The sequence below is a fragment of the Scophthalmus maximus genome, chromosome 15, assembly GCF_022379125.1.
Source record: "Scophthalmus maximus strain ysfricsl-2021 chromosome 15, ASM2237912v1, whole genome shotgun sequence".
NCBI classification, from domain to species: Eukaryota; Metazoa; Chordata; class Actinopteri; order Pleuronectiformes; family Scophthalmidae; genus Scophthalmus; species Scophthalmus maximus.
Genome location: NC_061529.1, coordinates 11,518,191 through 11,538,826, shown reverse-complemented (window position 1 = coordinate 11,538,826; position 20,636 = coordinate 11,518,191). Strand labels below are relative to the sequence as shown.

Genomic DNA, 20,636 nt, shown 5'->3' with positions numbered 1-20,636 from the left:
ATGTGTTGTAATGTAATGTGAGTCAAACGTATGTACAATATTTGTACATACTATTGCCTTTGCCTTTTCTGTAACACACCTTTGACTGACTGTGAGCGTGGTTCGGTTCCAGCCTCCCTTGAACTCTTGTTTCCTATGAGGTCACGAGGACCTGACTGGTCTTTCATGTTGGGACGCAGCCTGACGGGCCTGGGCTGGGAGCAGGAAGTGCCAGTTGAACAAACCGAGCTAACCAGCTAGTGTCAGTTCGGCGGCTTAGCTCGGCATTGGACTCGGTAGTCGCCATGGGACTGTTCGGCAGAACATCGGACAAACCACCAAAAGACCTGGTGAGTACTTGACATCTGAAGACCAGCGCTGACTTTGTGAGTTTTGTCCGTTGTTCGAAAAAAACCCGACAGTGCCTTTAGCTAGCCTTGCTAACGTTAGCTGCCAGCTGAACTGAGCTTCGTTCAAACTGTTGCTACTTTTTTGCTAATTGATCAGGTGGCGATAGTCTTGGAAGAAGTCGACCGACACTCCCTGTCACGTTAAGTCGCGTTATCTCTGTGGTATTTAACGTGACAAGTCCGTTAATACGCCCCATCGACCGACAAGTCAGTCTTATTTCGGTGTGGGGGGTGTGTGTGTGTGTGTGTGTGTGTGTGTGTTGGAGAGCCAGCTAGTTAGCACACAAGCTAACACGAGTCTGCTGTCAGTGTAAACAAACCCCGATTTGGTTCGCACCGGCTGGCATCACGATGTGTAGCAGTTTAGCTGCTGCCAGTTTACGTACAGTGTTTTAGTCTCATGTTACACTTACACTGAAATGATTCGAACGTGCTGTAACCGTTACGGAAAGATCTTGTAATAACACCGTGCATCATTTCAGATCAATGAATGGTCTCAGAAGATCAGGAAGGAAATGAGAATGATTGACAGACAAATTCGAGGTAAGAACAAGCTGTAAATACAAAAACGGATTAAAGCAAATAACCAATGTATACTTTAATAAGTCAACGGATTCTTACTGTTATTGCCACTGGAATAGAAGCAAAAAGAAGAAAGACATTTTCTTTAGACATTAGACAGATGTTACCAGACAACTACTGAATCAATTTATTGGCCATAGAAAAAGTGTAAATGACTATACAAGAGACAGTGAGTCAACACTGTGGTTAATCTGATTTGTTGTATAAATAATTGTTTCAGATATTCAAAGGGAACAAGAAAAAGTGAAAAGATCCATCAAAGATGCTGCCAAAAAGGGCCAGAAGGATGTGTGTGTGGTCCTCGCAAAGGAGATGATTCAGTCAAAACGAGCTGTCACCAAACTTTACGCTTCCAAAGCCCATATGAACTCTGTGCTACTCAGTATGAAGAATCAGCTCGGTGAGTTTTGGAGTACAGCTGCCGAATCATTCTATCTGAAAGTCTTCATTGTCATCAGTAGAATAGCGTAAGCTCTTATTGACTTAATGAAGGTAATGTGTTTGTGCTTTCCTAGCTGTCCTGCGTGTAGCCGGGGCCCTGCAGAAGAGCACAGAGGTCATGAAAGCCATGCATAGCCTAGTCAAAGTCCCTGAGATCCAGGCCACCATGAGGGATCTGTCAAAGGAGATGATGAAGGTCAGCAGCAGCGTTCAACATAAAAAGATCATATTTACAGTCAAGTTACCAAAAGCGATGTAACTCTGCAGCTGACTCAGATCACACCGCAACACTTAATTTTAATACTCAGTGTGGAAAGTTGCGAAACTGTGGCATCATGCGCATATATTCATATTTCAGGCTGGCATCATTGAGGAAATGCTGGAAGACACATTTGAGAGTATGGAAGATGGAGAGGACATGGAGGAAGAAGCGGAGGAGGAAGTTGACAAGATCCTCTTTGAGATCACAGCAGGTAAAGACATTTGTTGCACATCATTGCTTCCCTGTTCTTTAAAAAGTTTGTGCACTTCTTTAAGGATTTGAATCTGAACCATGGGTAAAATTATACTATAGATTTGAAAACTCTGTTTCATTATGGCATTTGCTTTGTTAGGTGCCCTTGGCAAAGCACCGAGCAAAGTCGTCGATGCCCTGCCTGAAATGGAGCCTGCTGGAGCCACTGCAGCCTCAGACGAGGAATCAGAGGAGGACATTGAAGCAATGCAGTCAAGATTGGCTGCTTTGAGGAGCTAAGGTGAACAGCCAGGGTCGTATTAAAGTCGGTGTGCTCACTCTACGAAGGACAGAGAATTCTGGTGCAGGGTTTACAGCGCTGAGCATCCTCTGTGCTTTGGTTTATAACTATTATTATTACACATACTCAGTTGGGATTAACTTTGTGCTATGAAAGTTAATATCTGTTTTTTATAGAACATTTGGTCTGCTCAGCCAAAAAGAAAAGGTGTTTTTGCTTTTTGTTTTTTTACTATCAGGGTTTAAACCCTTGGTAAGTCTTTACTATCCAAAGTCAAACAGAAGGTTTAAGAAAGTGTAAATAATGTAAGTATGAAAAGCCTGCTGTGCCTACAGTGCTTCATCGTGTTTTTCTCCGTCCTGACTTATGGACTGGTGGTGGAGGTACTTGGGTATTTATGATCCAAACAAATAATTGAATAGCTGTTGATGGAAGCCACCCATCACACTGATCACATCTTTGATTCATTTTCAGCCACGATTATAATATCTTAAAACGTCTTTTAAGCAGCAGCTGTTCTGTTTACCAGTGCTTAGCTTGTATTATCACAAACACTAAAGCGGATGGGTGGATTTCTCATTTGATTGTTTATTTTCTGTACAGTCAAAAAGGTGTCTTTTCTACATGTGGTCCTACATGTGATAAACACTTGTCAGAAAAATGCACGCGTACGGCTCTAACCCCATTCTTTGCATTTACATTCTGCTCGTTAAATGTTTGGCTTTGTGTCATGACTGAGTTCCTCCTCAGTGGGACAATGCAATGGAAATGGAAAAGTTGGTTATAGTGCAGAAGCCTGTGTATCGTGGAAATATTATGTGTCTAATTTTTCTATGTCAAGGGGGGGGGGAATAAAAATGAGGAAATAAACTTTTAAGAACAAAAGTTGCCAGTAAGAACAATTACATAACATCTGTTTCCTGTCTCAGTGTCGATCACAGTAATGTTCTTTATATTGAGCCTTTCAGCATCACGGTAAACACTAAATATTTTGTCTATTCTCATCAGGAATAATCTTGTAGGAGATTTTACCCTGTTGGCTTGCATTGGCCCACCATGAAGGTTAGAAACTGAATTTCACGGACCGTCTAATAACAATCAATCAAACTTTACATAACACCTTTCAAATTATTAATTAAAATGCAATTTAAAGTGATTGACAGGTGATTAACAAAACACAGTATGTTAAAAGTGAATTAAAAGACACTGATTTTGAGACTAATCCAAAAATAAAAATTAGGAAGTACCACACAAAAAGAAAAATAAAGTTAAATATAGAAGGTTTACACTGCCAGACAGCTGCTGGGCAGAGTAAACTTGCCTTCCTCTGCTCTGAAAATCACCTGTATAATAAAGAGTAAAATGATAGAGGGGACATCTTTGTATCATCCTGTTGTTCAGTGACGAGAGCACTAATCAAACGTGTTTGTTTTTTTAAGGAGCATAAACGTGAATCTTTTTGGCAGAGCATCCTGGGCCACCCGTGTTTTGAAGCCATTCCCTTGGCTTTAAAATTGACAAAAGGGTTAGATTTCCCTCCCTCGCCGCTTTTGTTGTTGTACTGTAACAAAACCGCGCTTCTGTTGCCGGGCTCCAGTATGTAGGCCACAGGCTGGACACAGAAACGGTACTGTGACTCTAAAGGCTGCAGGTGTCCACAGGTTAGTGACAAGAGGTTGGGCCAAATCTCATTCCTGAACATTTAGATTCAGATCTCTGTCGACACCCTCTACTTGGTTTCACAACGGACTCAACTAAGCTCTTAACTTTGATTCATCATGTTAATTTAGTGTAAACATATTAAGTGGTGTAAAGCTCAAATGCGATGTATTTATTCAATGACACCAAGTGACATGAACATATAATAAACTTTCTGACTGTACATAGAATCAGTTTTTTAACTGACCACTACATCACGTCTCTTACAACCCAGAAAGATCAACCAAGATGATCCTACATTATTAGCCAGTGTAATATTGAGGCCCTGTCTACACTGGTCATTAGTGCATGCGTCCGTCGTCAAATTCTTGATACATATTTTAGTCTTTTGAGTTCATATTGTCTTCAGAAGGAGAGCTGTAACACTATTAGGTGATTAATAGACCAAGCAGTTAACAGAAAATTAACCTTTTTGATAATCTGTTGATATCTTAAGTCGTTTTTCATCCAAATTCCCACTTGAACCTTCTTTTTTTTTTTTGTTCCCAGAATCAAAGAAAATGCTGCTTTCCTTTGTTTTGTATTTGTAAACTTAATATCTTTTGGGTCTCAAACTATTAACCGGACTTAACAACATAACGTAGCATATTCCTAAGTAAAATGGCTGACACAACAAACCGAGGTGCACTGGTTGGGAACGTCAACGTCGAAGGAAATGAGTGTCAGTTGTGCTAAGAAGCAGCCTACAGCCGCACTGTGCTCGGTGGGCTCTGTGCAATGCAACACTGCCATCTATGGATAATATTTCCTGTTGGTCCCGCATCACGTCGCTGCCTGTGTCGTCTGGAGGAGACTCCTCCCCGCAGACAGCGCGTCCTGTCCCCTCTCCGGCGCAATGGTCTCCTGGATCATCTCCAGACTTGTGGTGTAAGTCCTTTTTTTGTTTGTTGAATTATTATTATTATCGTTATCATTGCACTCCATATGTTCTGTCACAGGCTAGGGGGAAGCGCGGTGGTGATGCATGGCGGCCCTGCTCGTCGCAGGTGGTAAGAGAAGAACAGAACCCAGGAGCAGCGTCCACCTTCCCGTCGGGTGATCCTGGAGCAGGACCAGTCGTCAGGGTGTGAGGAGGAGAGCGCATTAGAGGCGGCGGGGTCCGGCTCCCGTGCTCCCAACCGGCGCTCAGCTGCCTCTCACCCTGTGCGTTTGTCAAGTGGCCTGTCAAAAGGAACAGACAACGAGCGGACGTGCTCGGTTGAAGAGAAGAAGAAGAAGAAGAAGAAAAAACTAATCAGAAAAATCTGTTGTCACTCGTGAGACGATGACGTGAGGCGGAGACAGATGGCGATGTCTGTTCGTGTCCCATATTGGAAAAAACAACAAAACAACAACAGGGATGGGTCTGCCTGCTCGAGTTACAAGGCAAAGGGCTATTCGTGTAATAAGACGTGCAATAGGAATATATATATATATATATATATATATGTATTCCATATATATATATATATATATATATATATTCCTATTGCATTAAGACGAGATTTGTCCCAGTGTCGGTTGTGGCTATTTTTACCTGCACAGTGTGAACCGGCAGCGTGAGGAGCAGCAGCAGGCCCGACCTCGGAATAGGGAGCCGATCCCATTTACAGGAGCAGATCTCCTTACAGAGATTGCGCCCTCTCAGCTGCGACTCGTGGAGACTGCGCCTCATTCGAAGGCGCAGTCTCCACGAGTCGCGTCGCCCTGTGAGCGTGACACTCTTTTCTTCATTTGTATTTTCCTTGTTGAGTGTGCTGGTTGTTGCCGAGGTCTGTCGGGCCCCAGTTGTCCAACACGACGTGGGGCCTGCTGGTAATACGATCAGGGCGCGCTCACAGCTGTCGCCCGGTCCGTCTGCCACACAGGTGTCTGCACAGGAATAGAGACGCACGACAGAACCTTGTTGTTGACCTTGTTGACCTTGTGGACATCTTGTGGACATCTTGTGCAGCCATGGCAACATGCGACTCGACGCTCGGTTGATTTCATCATTTCCTACTTTCCAAAGGGGAAAACGCGGTGGCAAATGTTCTGACTTACCTTGATCTCACCTGTAAGCCGGTCCACGTTTAGATTTGAACCATATGTGATTGCAAAGTCAATGTCTTCACACAAACTCTCACTGACCAAAACATTTTCCTTTTCAGCACAGATTATCATCTTCAAGAGTATACTTTGACATCTCTGTTTAACCCCAAACATGTTATCTATTGCGTTTTTGAGTCGCTCTTGATTTTTATTTCACTAATGTGCATTGTAAATATCTGTTGTACAGCAGTGTTGGATGTTTTGCTTCTGGAGTTGATGGGTTATTATTTTCTGTCTTCTGTAGACTTGTGTTTGGTACACTATACCCTGCGTACTCCTCTTACAAAGCTGTGAAATCAAAAGATGTGAAGGAATATGTGAGTATATTATTGTGTTTTAAGTTATGAAAATGTAGTTTAAGCTGCGTCGACCCCATAAATATGATTTGATTTGTGGGTTTGTGAACAGCTTCTCACTGTTTCTTTACATTTTAGGTGAAATGGATGATGTACTGGATAATATTTGCTCTCTTCATGACTGTGGAAGTATTTACAGACATGTTTCTCTGTTGGTAAGTGACCTCAGATATGGGTTTGGGCATAGTTTACAATATTTACCGCCAGACCAGTGTGTTTTTAGTCACATAACATACTTTGTCACAGACGTGAAAAACATATAACATCATTATGTTTTGCTGCCATTCTGTGTTTTCATTGCAGGCTTCCTTTCTATTATGAACTGAAGATAGCCTTTGTGGTGTGGCTGCTGTCCCCGTACACGAAAGGCTCTAGTGTGCTATACAGGAAGTTTGTTCATCCCACACTTTCCTCAAAAGAAAAGGTGAAATCCCTTCCTCTGTTGTTGCAGTCAAGGGAAAGGCTTGGGGGGGATGTTCAGTCCGCACTTAAAGGTAGTCTGTTTAGTGACCAATTTATGCTTTGCCACAGTCCAGAGAACAAAAGTGCCTTTGTGCCAGTTACTTTTTCCACTTTGGCTGTTAAAAATGTGTTTGCTAGACGAGGGAGTGCAAGTGTCAGTGTTCCATTCCTCCTTTTCCTCAGTGTGTAAGTGGGGAAACAGAGGGGCGTGTTTTGCGAAGATCAAAAGTCACATAATTAAATCACGCAGTCAGGGAATTTTAAGACGCGCCTGTCGCCATGGCATGTGATGAATTACACAATTACAACGAGAGAAAAAATATGCTCACGTGATCGTTTGTCCTCGTTTCAGGACATTGATGACTACATCTGCCAAGCCAAGGACAAAAGCTATGACACCCTGGTGCATTTTGGGAGAAAAGGGCTGAATGTTGCAGCCACAGCTGCAGTCCTGGCTGCAACAAAGGTATTGCAGACTCTGGACATTCTGTTTTGTTGTGACCTGGGGGGGGGGGATACAGTAGAGGGGTCATCGTAGAGAATGGGATTCAAGCCTGTTATGTTGTTTGCCTTTCACATATTGAAGCAGGCCTATTGAGTAGAGCTTTGGATGTTTTTAAAGTATCCTGCTGTGATGTCTGTATTCACTAATTAATGCCCTTAAAATGATCAATGCTCCAAGCATCTCACTCTGATGTTGACAATAAAATAAATACCCGGTGTTTCCTGTCTCAGAGCCAAGGAGTCCTGTCAGACAGACTGAGGAGTTTCAGCATGCAGGATCTGTCTTCCTTCCAGTCTGACTCGGTCAACACAGACCCTGGCACCACGCAGCCGGCAGCAGCACAACATCGGACCAGAACTATGATGCGCAGCAAGTCAGAGAGCTACAACAAGGGTAGGGAGATCATCAGCAGCACAAAAAAAGAGGAAAAAAGCCACTATAAACACTGATTTCGACCAACAGGCTAATAGTGTCAGAAAGCTCTTATGGTGTGGAGAATATATCAGTTTTGTAACACAACAAGTCGATAAAAATAAGTACCATGCTGCCTGTTCGAGTGCCATTATAATATAATAGCAGGTTCTGTTTGGTTTGCGTCACACAGATTATCATGTAGATTTCTGTCTTCCTGTTGAAGCATGTTCAAGCCAACAGATATTGTTCAGTACCCCTGCTTTCCTGAGTGGCCCCCGAACCTCCCAGTCCTGCCTTCCTGTTTGGAGCAGGCCAGGCGTCACAGGGCTGCCAGGCTGACCATCCTGTGATAAAACTAACACGTGGCTGCCGCGACTCCGCTCCCAGTTTGACGTCATGTGGAAACAGTTGTCATTTGCTTTAGTCTGGATCGGGTCTCTAATATAATTTTTGAGATGATAATTACTCCATTGTAGATGATACAATAACACCTAGACACAATACAGATATCTACACATTTAAAGGCTTAATCAACCTGTAATCCTGGTGGGATTACTTCTCGTTATATCTGCTTAATATATGACTAAATTCTCAGTAAATTGAAGGAGAAATCAGGTTTTTCATATTGTCAAAAAATCCTATGAGCGTGTTTTAGTCTGTCCTGAATTCCACTCCATACCCGGAAATGTAAATCTCACCCAAAGTTTAGCAGAGGCTTAATAGCTGTTTTTTTGGAAACTTCGCTAAAACAGGATAAAGCATCACATTTGTTGGGGACTATTTTCAGCTGCAGATTAATACACATTTTGTGCACTAGTGAGAATTGATGGCAACGGGACAGTGTAGGACAAGTGCCCTCCTTCATCATAGTGAAGGAAAATATTGCTCATTGATGCCTTTTTGAAGTGTAAGGAGCCCACCCCTTCATACACTTGCCCTCAATAAGGCAGTGAGCAGCACCTAGAGCACAAACACACACAGAATGACTGTGCACTGAGGAAAAAGATTTATCAGGATTCTCTACTTGCTAGTTGGGTCAGTTCATTGTTGGTTATGTTATTTCCATAAGATTCCATTGACAATATGAAGAATACATAATATCACCAATCTTCCCCTTTAACTTAAGACCACTGTACCTCCACGTGAACAGTGTTGGAACATGTATGTTTTGCCTTTCTTCTGGTGCTTTGCATTACAGATAGTATGTGTGTAAACATAGCTCTGCAGATACTGAAAAGCAAGACGGCGTTGTTATGCTTGTTGGTGCTAACACAAAACATTTGTTTTATGCCAGTCACGACTTCCTGTTTGGCCTCTGCTCTGTGGTCCTCAGAATGATAATGCATCGTCATGTGAACGTTCATAATCCCCACTGACCCAAAATCTGTTGAGTACTACAGCAATCAAGCAAAAAGCCTTTGATTCAGTCTATCGGAGACAGGATGTACATGCTGTTCATCCCTTCCACCGACTTTTTTTTTTTTTTTGTACGGTACAGGAGAGGATTTTGAGTATGAGGTGCTGGGGTTGGACCAGTGGGACTCCAAGGAGTCGCTGTCCCAGACCATTTCACCCTCTGAGTCTGAGTCCACACCCATTACGCCCTCACTCACACCCCAGTCGACCCCACCCTCCACACCCTCTCCACCTCCCTCTCCTCCAGCTCCAGAGCAGCCAGAGGAGGTGGGGAAAGAGGTGCAGGCAGCGTTGAGCTCTCCACAGCTCAGGCTGATAAAGAGGAAGGCTCCTGAGGTATACCGCCTCGTCCACGTGGGTGCCCAGAAGCTGCCTGATTCTAACTGCCCCATGAGAGTGGTGATTTACTCACTGGTTCCCTCATTTCTGTGGCTGTGTAGCTAAATAAATCATCATGGTCTGCCTGCTAATAGGATTTTCTGCACTGATGAAGCTGAACCATGCATTAACTTTAGTGGAATCATTGTTAAGTGCAAATTAACGTGTGATCTTCTTTGTGTATGATTGCAACGACTCACGTGTTTGGAAATGTGGCATGGGAAACAAACAAACATGGTTGACATTGACACGGATTCCCTTCCAGTGTTTTTCATTTCTGAAAAATAACGATGTTGTGTTCATGAAAAAATGGTTGTTCTGAATCGATTCCCTGAATTAACATGTATTCATTCATAGATTTCTACATATAATATCAGTTTGTTTGGCGTGGAGATGCCCAACTAAATAATCAGCACCTTTTCAAATGAAAGCCGTCAATATTCTATATCATTCAAACCCCATGAAAAAACAAAACCAACAATTGATTAATCCCACTAACATTTATTGAACTGCCATAGCGCCTTCCTCCATGCCATAGGCATTTGTTGTGGTCTAGATAATGTCAAAAACACATCAATCAGCCGTTTTTTCTCTGATCGACATGTTCTGTCATCACTTTGATCTTGGGCACTGGAGTTTATTTTGAATAGTCCTGCTGCACCACTTGTGCGTGATTGATTCGCAGCTGAAAATACTCGGCAACAAATGCATCAATGACTTATTACACCTGTTTTAGCAATATTTAAAAAAAAAATTACAATGCCCAGTGGTTTCAGGGAATTGCATATTCCGGCTGTTAAAGATTAACACATGCATTCGAAACCAGTGGGCTCAGGGCTGAGAGCTACGGCCGAGATATGGCAGTTTGAAAGTCTTGGGAGATGTTTGAACACATTGTTGGTTTTGGTCGTTTCATGGGATTTGTTGACGAGAAGCTTAATCTAGAAAAATGCAGGCAAATATTTTATAAAGTGTGCTAGTCTGTTTAAAAGTAAACACAAAAGTGTTAGTCTGTAACTAAACTTCTCATCTGTCTTCCCTCCTAGCCTCCTCTTAGAGTCTTAAGGCCTCTCACAAGATCCAGGAGTGCTCTTTCTTCGAACAAAGAAGCCATGTGAAACTGTCCTCAAGACTGCTCCAGCTGCCTCTGCTGCAAGAAGTAAAAATACTGAATGGCCAAAAGCTACTGCTACATGACTGAAGCAGCCTTGGTTTGGAATAAGGTATTACCAAAGTGACCTATGATGACCCCTCTATCTATTGTACATAACTCTTGGCTAATGAGCAAATAAATGGGTTTTGTCACACCGAATTAAGAAAAATGAGTGAATGGGCTCCATGCTGATAGACACTTTGAGTTTGTGGGTTATTGAATATGTATTTATGTACAATTAGTGTGTACTTCATCTTTCTTGATTTGATTGTTTTTATATATCAGGTTTGGGAAGGCAATTGCATGAGTGTCTTCCCGGTCATTAGTCCACTGTGTATTCAACAGAATGTAATGTCGCCAAATCCCACTCCTGGTATTGGGAATGATGCGGCCAGTCTTCGAGAATGTGTTACAAGCCAAGGAATAAAAATGAAATGATAATAATAATCAACTGTATTTGCTGTGGAGGAACACCTGAGAGCAGCTGAATTCTGCATTGATTAATTATCATATCTACGTATTGACAAATCAGCCAATTGCACCAAAACAAAACAAAGAAAGTCAGACACCAGTGGTAGACAATATTCTGTTGTTTACCTCCACATTAAAGCCTTAAAGAAAGAGATAGCAGAGACATAAAAAATACAACATGTCTCTACACAGGTTATAACTATGTCATGTTTGCACTATATATATATTACTGCCCTTAATGCTCAATGAAATGGCCAAATTTACACAATAATCTTAACAAAATATTAGTAGCTGTTTATTTATGTGAGAAGTCATTACACCAGTTTCACATATAAAAGAAGAAAGTCATAAACACAAAGTCTTCTCAGTGGAGCTGACAATCTACTGTTCATTTTTCTTTTTAAATCTCGTCATTTAATTGACAAATTAGTTGGCGGTTTAAGGCCAATAAGGAACACGTCACCTTCATCTGTAGCAAAAGTGTATATGAAATGAATCAATATTTAATTTATGTTAACTGGGTTGTTTTTCCACGTTTGAAATCACTATGTAATGTTCTGTTACTGAGCAACACTAAACACAATGATCTAACCTTCGACCTACTTCTGCTGTTCTTCAGAAAAACATGAGACTGTATTTGTTGGTTTCCCGGTTTACAAAGAGTTTTCATCCTGTACTTTATTCACTGAGCCTGAATCACAGCAACATTTTACACAACGTATCTCTGCGTTGGTTGTTGATGCTTGGATTTACACAGTAGATTTATAATTTTCGTCCTTGTATCTGTATCACTTGAGTCAGATTGAAGTTTGACACAACGGCTTCTCAGGTACAACTCTTCTGTTTACACACCATTCACTCTGTTGGTGAAGATACACTTGTTATGCACATGAAATGTCCTTGTAATGGATAAATGGGGGGGGGAATGAAACTGGGAAAAATCTGATTGTGTTTCAGCGTTAGTAGTATCAGGTGTTAGTGTTGGAGCTGATTTCCTTCCATTCTAATTCATGCAAAGTAAAACTGAGAAGAAAAAAAACATGTTACTATCAGATTTGTATACATGTGTAGACTGATAAACTCATCATTGCATGTTTGTTATTCATTTGTATGAAAATTTAATCCTTCAGTGATTTCAGTGTGAAGCTCTTGGCCTCTTCAGATGCCTTGTAGGTGAACTGTCATTTTCAGTTGCTTTGCAGAAAGAACATGAAATGTTCTGACTAAGTTGCTTTTGCATAAATGCATATAACATGTCTTATTTACTGGTTAATTAGCCACTTTGACTTTGCCCATGAAAATAGAGACACCACTTCTTAAGTTGTCCTAAGCAATTTTGTTCTGGCAGGCCAGAATGTCAAATTACTTAAATTTAAAACTTGTCAATCATGAATTAAAAGCAGTGATGTGATGACAGGATGCGTTATGGCTGTCAATTGTTCCACTGGATTAAATATTTAATTTCAAGTCATTAAATATCAAGGAAAACTTTATTGTGTTTAAATCTTTTTTTCCTTTATTATAGTAACACCACTAAAGCAAAAATAACTTCAGAACTGTTACTTTATTATGTATATTACACCATTACATTATATTCAAACAGAAAACAATATGCCTCTTCATGAATCAGCAAACTACAGTTTGAGGTTGACCCGATCGTGGTACTTCTGGTATGGATCGTTGACATACCAGTTCCTCCTCTTCCAAAAAGAAGTTGTCATTTTATCAAAAAGCTTGCTCTGTGATTTGTTACAGAATACAAACTCCCTCAGGCGCTTTCGTCTGGCAGGTCCCTTCTTCCACAGTTTCTTCTTGTGTCCAGCCTATTTTAACCCCCACACACACAAAAAAATATGTCAGGTCGTTGCACTGTATTTAACAAACCAGTAATTACGGTAGTTAAAAATAAAACAAACGCACCTTGCGTCTGATCCAAAGTCCACAGTGCAGCCTCATGAACCTGTCCGTGACAGATTTGACCGTTTTCCTCTTTGCCTTCTTCAGGCTGTAGTACGTCAGACTTCTGCTTGGCTGTGGAGTCAGACTGGGGACAAGAGCTGACACCCTGCAACAACACAGAGTGCAACTGCTATTATTTTAAAATACCAAATTATCTACAATACCTAAAGAGAATAGAGGTCAATTTAAAGAAGAAAAAACAGGTGGCAACAGTACTGGGAAAGAAGAAAAAAGTACAGTATTTACAGTCATTGTGAAGAGACTGTGATGCTGCTTTTGAGGTGTTTTTTTCTCTCTTTAATGTTAGATTCCCACAGTTTTGCTGCTTCAAATAGGTTACCAGATGTTCATGTTGAAGAGCTGAGCCTAAAGGTAAAGTTTTTGGTCCACCATGCGGTCTTCCTTTGAATCCTCACCACAGGTCATGAGATTTGAATCAAATCTTGAATGCATGATGCTGAATTTCATGTCCTTATAGGATGCATGAGTTTAAAGAAACTCCTGCTCCTTCACTCCTCCTCCTTTGCTTTGCCCAAGATGCCTCCATATTCTGTTCTTCCAGGAGGCTTCCCAGTGTGGATAGAATTCAGGGCACTTTAAACTGGGAGGAGAGTCCAGTCTCTGTGTGTGTGTGTGTGTGTGTGTGTGTGTGTGTGTGTGTGTGTGTGTGTGTGTGTGTGTGTGTGTGTGTAATCCGATGTATTGTTCATTAACTGCCTTCTCGTCTTCCTGCAGCCCTTAACCTCGACCTGGATTTAACCTTTTACATGCAGTCTATATATTGAAGTGCTGTCAGTTTGTTGCTGAGGCCACACAGAGTGATATTCTTACCTCCAAGACCTTGTATATAATATTGTAACCCCTTAACATTAGTGTGGATTAGATGCCTGCCATATCTGATGGGCTCTAGTGTGCATGTCATCAGTAGCAGAGTTGCTCCTGGACTTTTACCGTTGCAGGATGTTGTACCGGGCTGTCTGCCACACTGTGGCCCGCAGAGGAGCGCGGACGGCGGCTGTGGCGGAGCCGTAGAGAGGCAGAGGCCGGATGAGGCTGGACAGCTGACGGAGCTGCGGCGTCCCGGCGCGCAGAGACGCAGACAGCGGCCCCAGCAGCCCTGTCAGGCGCAAGGACAACATGTCAACACACGAGAGGAGCTAACTACGTGAGCATGCAGTTAGCTAATGTGCCGATTCCACTTGGAAGCTATCTGTGCCCACAACGAACCAGTGCCCGGGCAATTCAGTACAATTAGGGCACAGATGGCATACTACACATTTACTGAAGGAGAAGAGTTAAGTGTTTTACGTGTGAATGTCAAATTGTAGTAACATACCGGACACCCTCTTCGCCAAGGCGGCGGCCATGTTTCTCCGTGAACGCTGTCGTAAGTACGGCAACCTGCGAGGACCAACTCAGTTTTTACACAGCGCGTTAACGCCACCTGGCGCCTGTCGCTGGATGTGCATCTCTGCACATTTTACTAATCAATGTTTAGCCAAAAGTAGGCAAGTTCACTGTCTGGTAAATGTAACTGCTTAACAACATTTCTTATAAACGACTACACACACTTCCTTTATTTGAGAGTTACCAGTTACTTCTTTGGATTATACTCTTTAAATAAAATGTACAATCTTATAAAGTGTGATGAAAGTAGCTTCACCTTTACCAGATAAATCATTATGCTTCTTAAAATCTGCAAATGGATCAATATTATAATAAAACTGACAAAATTAATACAACACTAAAACAAGCCACTCATGTGGAATCATTTCTTTTACTTTAACGTGTTGAAAGTATTTTGCTGTAAATACTTGATTTTGCTTTGATCAAATAAAATGTGAAAGCAGGGTTTTGACTTGAAAAGGTATATTTCTGCATTTTAGAAATAGTACTACTACCACTACAATACTGAAGAATCTCAGAGCCTCTTTCCTTTATAATGCATCATGTTTTCTCTCTTCTCAAATATTCAAAATATCAAACTTTTGGCAATCAGTGTTCATTTCCAATAACATACTAAAGCTGTGCTAGTATGTAATACGATTTGAATGATGACAAATGAATTAGAAATTAGGCTCAATCTAATCATTTTTATTTATTTTTCTTTTAAAACACAAGTATAACCTTAAAAAAGCAAATGAAAATATTAAGCAAAGGTATCAGTGAAAATACAGAAAACACATTGTAATCAAATGCATAAAAAACACAAGGCACCAAGAGCAGTTTACACCTCTCTGTCATAGAGGATCTACACAAGTTAATGGGGCACCCGTATGTCGACCAACACGAGTGCAAAGTAAATCGATTACCATCGTAAAGAAAAGTGCTTTCATTCGAGAGTGAAGTTCCCACCAAGTGGAGGCACGCATGTCATTTTCACCGTACCAGCATTCCTCTCATAATCCAATAACCTACTTTACAAAAAGGAAAGTGTTTATCTCTGAGTGGAAGGACTGTTACAGTGTCATACTACAACAATGAACTCGATAATAAATTCAAATGTACCACATAAAAAAAGCTAGTGGATTGTCAAAGTAGTCAGGCACCATCCAAAGATAGGATTTACCATCAGTCTTCCTCTGTCTGTTCTTTTGTCTTTACTAGAGACCCACATGGAGAAAAGACTTCGGTTTGTTGTCCGACCAAGCACTTTATTGTAAGAAACATGAACTGAGGTCCTTTGGTTCACCAGCCAGCATATACAGGTTCTGCATCACAGGGGATCCCATAGTATCGACCTTGAGGTCGCTCTTTGCATAGCAATGGCGCTCGAGCTACGGCCAGCTCTCCATCAGTGTCTCTCCGTCGACGCAGAATCATTAAAATGATGAAGAGCAAGGCCACTGGAAAAGGAAGGGGGGAAAACAAAAATGTCACCGGAAACAACTGTCTGCACTAAGGGCTTATTAGACACACACAAAGAATGCATTGATATGTGAGCATGATTCTTATATTGCTTCATTATGTCTTGTTTGTGAATAATGTGTTCTCAGTGAAAGGGCAGAAACATAATCTGTTTCCTATGTGTAAAAGGAAAAGTTTTTCCATTAGGTTAAAAACTGGATTGCTGGCTTGAATTTGGAGGAAGAAGCTGAAGGAGTATGAAGAGTAGGAAAAGTGGGAAATGGTCAGTCAACGCGTAAAACGGAAAAAGGAAAAAGTTATGGAAAAATTTAATACAATCCGGAATGTCCCAATTGAGCTGTACGTTTTGATGTTTGAATGAAGTTAAAGATGAAAAAATATGAATGGAAAAGAGGGCCAAATTGGAATCTTTATGCTTCCAGCATTCACACAAACAGTGGCTAGTTATGTATCAATGTAAATACAGACTACTAATTAAAGTTATGAACTTAAACAACAAAGGACAAATGGAAAATTTTCTATCTCTATGTCACACTGAGCTGCAGAAAATAGGCGTGCCTAATGTTATCCAAACAAAGCTATGGACCGTTACAATGTAAAAAACATGCTACTCATACTTACTCGCAGACAATCAGATTGAATAAATATGGCACACTCTAGTATGAAGCTTCTCAACTAAAGGCAATCTTTAAAAATCATAATTTTGATTCCAATGCCTTCAAATGGAATTTAGTAAAGGCAAGATACATCACTGACATATATGGAAAAACATAGGTATTTAGTAAAATAAGAGTTTTAAAATAAGTTTTAATTTGAATAAAAAGAGGATTTCTGTATATGGTACAGATATTTCTTTTCATTCTATATTTAAAAAGTTCTGCACAGCATATAGCTACTTACCTCCACCCCCAATAACTAATAGAGCAATAGTGACAGGAGCCAATTCACAAGTATCCCCTGCTTTGCGGAAGAAGGTCTCCATGCAGTAGCCTGGAGACAAGCTGCCCTCCGGACAAAAGGCATCACTTGGACACAGAATGGGGTTCACATCTGGACTCTGAGAAAGTAATAGGCAGGACAAACGTGCAGGACATATCTTAGATGCACTCGACTGTGGAGGTAGCGGAGTGTGGTGGGTGCAGTATACTCACAGGGCAGTAGTGATTCTCTGGGCAGACATCACAGCTTTCCTGGCCCCAGTGGATCTGGAAGGAGCCACTGCCGCAGATTTGACACATAGTCTGATGGGAAGCCTTGTGCATGCCTGTCAAACACCAGATATCACCTGGATACATATACAAGAACTCATACAAAATTACTACAGCCCTGTAGCTTTACGTTTGCATGGTGTGCATTACCTGGCCGACATGGTGTGCAGTCTTTAGCAGCGGTCTGTAGAGCCTCTTTTCCTCCAGGGCAAATCTGGCAATGTGAACAACCAGAGGCGCTATAATAGGAAGAGAGATGCGTTTGTTTGTGGCTGTAAATGTACAAGTTATTATGATTTATGGTTGCAACGGTTAACTTAGGATTGTTGCCTCGGTGCAGACACAAGGGTTCAGTTGTAGCCATGGAGAGGAAGTTCTTGGTCGGCTTCAAATAGGTTACCAGATGTTCATGTTGAAGAGCTGAGCCTAAAGGTAAAGTTTTTGGTCCACCATGCGGTCTTCCTTTGAATCCTCACCACAGGTCATGAGATTTGAATCAAATCTTGAATGCATGATGCTGAATTTCATGTCCTTATAGGATGCATGAGTTTAAAGAAACTCCTGCTCCTTCACTCCTCCTTTGCTTTGCCCAAGATGCCTCCATATTCTGTTCTTCCAGGAGGCTTCCCAGTGTGGATAGAATTCAGGGCACTTTAAACTGGGAGGAGAGTCCAGTCTCTGTGTGTGTATGTGTGTGTGTGTGTGTGTGTGTGTGTGTGTGTGTGTGTGTGTGTGTGTGTGTGTGTGTGCGCGCACAAACAAAACCATGGGATGAAAACATGTGATTCCAATCCGGGTTGTTAGATAAGTGATTTTCCAAACATAGACATAGTTCCACAAAGTTCCACTCACACGGATCCTGGTTACTAACAACAACAGAAACAGAAACCTGGTGATATTCAAGTGCAACTCACTTGCAAAAACTTCCCAGCGCACATGGTGAACACGAAGTGGAACTGACCTGTGATGAAAAGAAACCTGAGAGCAGCAGCAGACACAAAATCATGTAAAAGTACAGGGCTAGTTTTTGACAAAAAGCAAACTACAATTTTGTGAGTGAAGGAAAATATAAACTTATTTATGACAACACAACTATGAGTATTGCTCTACAGCTAAATAAACACACCTGGTGAACAACTTGTGCAGCTGTCTAGACCAGTATTATTGTTGAAGGATCCAGAAGGACAGGGGTGACATAATGGACTTCCAGTGAAACTAAAATATACAATACATTGTCCAGTGAGATCGAGGTAAAGTTGCCAGTATCAGTAGTAAGTAAAAGACAATTTTCAATTTGTTGCCACAATCTGTTGCCATACTTTGTGTAGAAGCCCTTGCTGCAGGGCAGACACTGCTGCTGTCCTGCAAGTGGCTGATAGAAACCTCTGGTGCATGCCAGACAGGCTCCAGGAAATAGACACAGCCCAGGGTCTGAACAGCACGCACACAGCAGGGTGTCTGTGGAGGGAGAGAGAGAACGAATTCTTAACTTTGCCTTAACGTTCAATTCTTACATTTTTAATCACTGTAGTAAGAACCTTTTCACCAACTACAGTCAGTATATGATTATAATAAACAAGAATGAGTTAAGATCGCTGTGATCCACCATCACATATCAAAAAAAGACTGTGGGCTGGAAGTCAGATGACACGCCCCTTGACTCACTGTTGTCGTATTGTGATCCCGGTGCACAAGGCTCACAAGTCGAAGTGTTGAACGCAAAGCAGCCCGGGGTCGTGCTGCTGAGAATCACGGGAGTCAGAGTCAGACTGGTCACATTCTCGACAGGAGTGGTGTCAATCACAGCAGGGGTAAGTGTGGTCTGGCTTCCCACCAGGCCTGGAAGAGAGGAACTCTGGATGTTTATGATCTGACACTTTATTGCACAGGGATGCACACAAGGCTGCAACGCACAGCAATTTGATTCACCTAGAATTTTCAATAAATACGCATCAATGATTGGGGTTATAGCCTGAGCGGTTTAGAAATTGCATTCATACCCTATTTATATTTCTAAACATTAACAGTATAAGATTCTTGAGTAAACAGTCGACATAAGATCCACATGAATTCAAATCCTTTCTGTTGAGACATGCATTGAACATGAATCCAGAATAGGAAACATAACCAAGTATGAAGAACAAAAACACACTTAGCAGATGTGTGTGTTTGTTAGGGTTAAGTTTAAGGTTAGGGATGGGGCTGTTGCCTAATCCAGCTGTTTCACCACTTTCTTGCGTAGCTAGCTGTGGAGTCGTGATATGGTAAAATCATTCCTCAAACTCTGAAGCATGACATTTTACACAGTGTGAAATTGAGGGCGACGGGTAAAGGCACATGAGTGGAACAGAGCCCATATTGTGGCTGTAATCACATTAGCCGGGCACTTATGTGCCTTCTTGAATACGAGCCAGTCATGAAATGTAATTATTCAGAACGAGGCCTGTGTGATTGCTCTGCTTCGGTCTCCTCCGGTTTGGCAACGTGTCTCTATCAAACTGTTGAAGTGGCAGAAAGAAATGTCGTAACCCTGCGACTGACCCTGAATCCTAACATTTGAAAGGATAGAGAGCATCCCATAGAGAGATTATATAGTATAATGTAGTGCAATAGAAACCTAGTGAGTCAGTACATTCACTTTATAGTCACTTGAAGTCACTTGTAGTGTAAAAAAAAAACAAGAAAAAAAAAATCTTCAGGGAATTTGAAGAAAAAAATATATCGTTTTTTCAAACATATTCCTCCTTTCTAACAAGCAACCAGACAAGCAACTCGTGGACCTGATTTATAGATAGTGGAAATGTCCAACTTTGTACTTTGACAGTGTATATTTTTATTGCTTTATGGTCTTTCTATACTTTGTTTACAACAAAAAGCTAAAGTAACAGTGTGAATAACAGGCGAATCCAGTTGGGACAGTGTTTCTGAGTAGTGAATGAACTTCATGGTAATTAAAGCCTCAATATTAAACCCACGTTGCCCTTCCTAGAGTTTTGCAAGGCAGTTGTTTTCCTCCCTGATAGAATATATTTATAGACCTTACCTATGAAACAAGCGGCGGCTAATACAGGCAGAAGTCCCCGACACTCCATCCTCCACATCTTATCCAGTACGACCACCAAACAGTGTCCGTCTACAGCATCTCATCCCTGACGAGGTCGAGCTGCCTTTGTTTTTACAGTGGAAGTCGGCGAAGCTCGCTCGCAGTGGGATCAGTCCTCTCATCAGAGTCATATGACAAAAATACACATCATGTGATTTTGCTTTAGGCGGAAAAAACTGAACAAACTGGGCAGATCTCTTGTTGTTACGTGGCATAGCCAGCAGGGGCGCCACCGCTCCTTGTAAAGTTATACATGAGCCTACTGTTTCATTTTAAATATTTTAGTAATAAACATTTGAAGTAAAAAACAGCAGCAAAACAACAACGACGACAACAACAATAATTATAATTATAAATACAATAAAAAAACTACAATAAGTTCCAGAA

General features: G+C 41.4%; 4 protein-coding genes and 1 long non-coding RNA gene across 8 annotated transcripts; 2 read left to right on the top strand and 3 right to left on the bottom strand.

Moving 5' to 3' along the window:
• The first annotated feature begins 163 nt into the window (after positions 1-163).
• On the top strand, positions 164-4,049 carry chmp3 (charged multivesicular body protein 3). Its single transcript, XM_035609366.2, has 6 exons — positions 164-329; positions 872-932; positions 1,192-1,371; positions 1,487-1,608; positions 1,771-1,885; positions 2,027-4,049. Exons 1-6 carry the CDS (start codon positions 285-287, stop codon positions 2,164-2,166), a joined length of 663 nt encoding a protein of 220 aa, XP_035465259.1. The 5' UTR covers positions 164-284; the 3' UTR covers positions 2,167-4,049.
• On the bottom strand, positions 2,890-5,537 carry LOC118285638. Its single transcript, XR_004785192.2, has 2 exons — positions 5,403-5,537; positions 2,890-5,047 (listed from the first exon to the last, which is right to left on the bottom strand). It is a non-coding gene; the product is annotated as an uncharacterized LOC118285638 (long non-coding RNA).
• Positions 4,195-12,604, top strand: reep1 (receptor accessory protein 1). 4 transcript variants are annotated; one of them, XM_035609363.2, is made up of 8 exons: positions 4,195-4,753; positions 6,201-6,273; positions 6,391-6,467; positions 6,616-6,736; positions 7,127-7,240; positions 7,510-7,672; positions 9,192-9,445; positions 10,534-12,604. In XM_035609363.2, the coding sequence occupies exons 1-8, from the start codon at positions 4,722-4,724 to the stop codon at positions 10,603-10,605; spliced, it is 906 nt and encodes a 301-aa protein (XP_035465256.1). In that variant the 5' UTR covers positions 4,195-4,721; the 3' UTR covers positions 10,606-12,604. The 4 variants fall into 4 exon arrangements, with proteins under 4 accessions (XP_035465256.1, XP_047183280.1, XP_035465257.1 ...); XM_035609364.2 differs by lacking the exon at positions 4,195-4,753 and adding an exon at positions 5,041-5,251; XM_035609365.2 differs by lacking the exon at positions 4,195-4,753 and adding an exon at positions 5,581-5,921.
• A 52-nt stretch (positions 12,605-12,656) lies between these two features.
• On the bottom strand, positions 12,657-14,476 carry mrpl35 (mitochondrial ribosomal protein L35). The gene is made up of 4 exons (XM_035609367.1): positions 14,407-14,476; positions 14,022-14,187; positions 13,032-13,176; positions 12,657-12,934 (listed from the first exon to the last, which is right to left on the bottom strand). Exons 1-4 carry the CDS (start codon positions 14,435-14,437, stop codon positions 12,746-12,748), a joined length of 531 nt encoding a protein of 176 aa, XP_035465260.1. The 5' UTR covers positions 14,438-14,476; the 3' UTR covers positions 12,657-12,745.
• Positions 14,477-15,703: 1,227 nt separating this feature from the next.
• Positions 15,704-20,527, bottom strand: si:dkey-21a6.5 (laminin subunit gamma-2). Its single transcript, XM_035609361.1, has 9 exons — positions 20,190-20,527; positions 18,812-18,985; positions 18,466-18,604; positions 18,273-18,361; positions 18,061-18,124; positions 17,297-17,385; positions 17,090-17,202; positions 16,839-16,995; positions 15,704-15,916 (listed from the first exon to the last, which is right to left on the bottom strand). Exons 1-9 carry the CDS (start codon positions 20,245-20,247, stop codon positions 15,759-15,761), a joined length of 1,041 nt encoding a protein of 346 aa, XP_035465254.1. The 5' UTR covers positions 20,248-20,527; the 3' UTR covers positions 15,704-15,758.
• Positions 20,528-20,636: the final 109 nt, after the last annotated feature.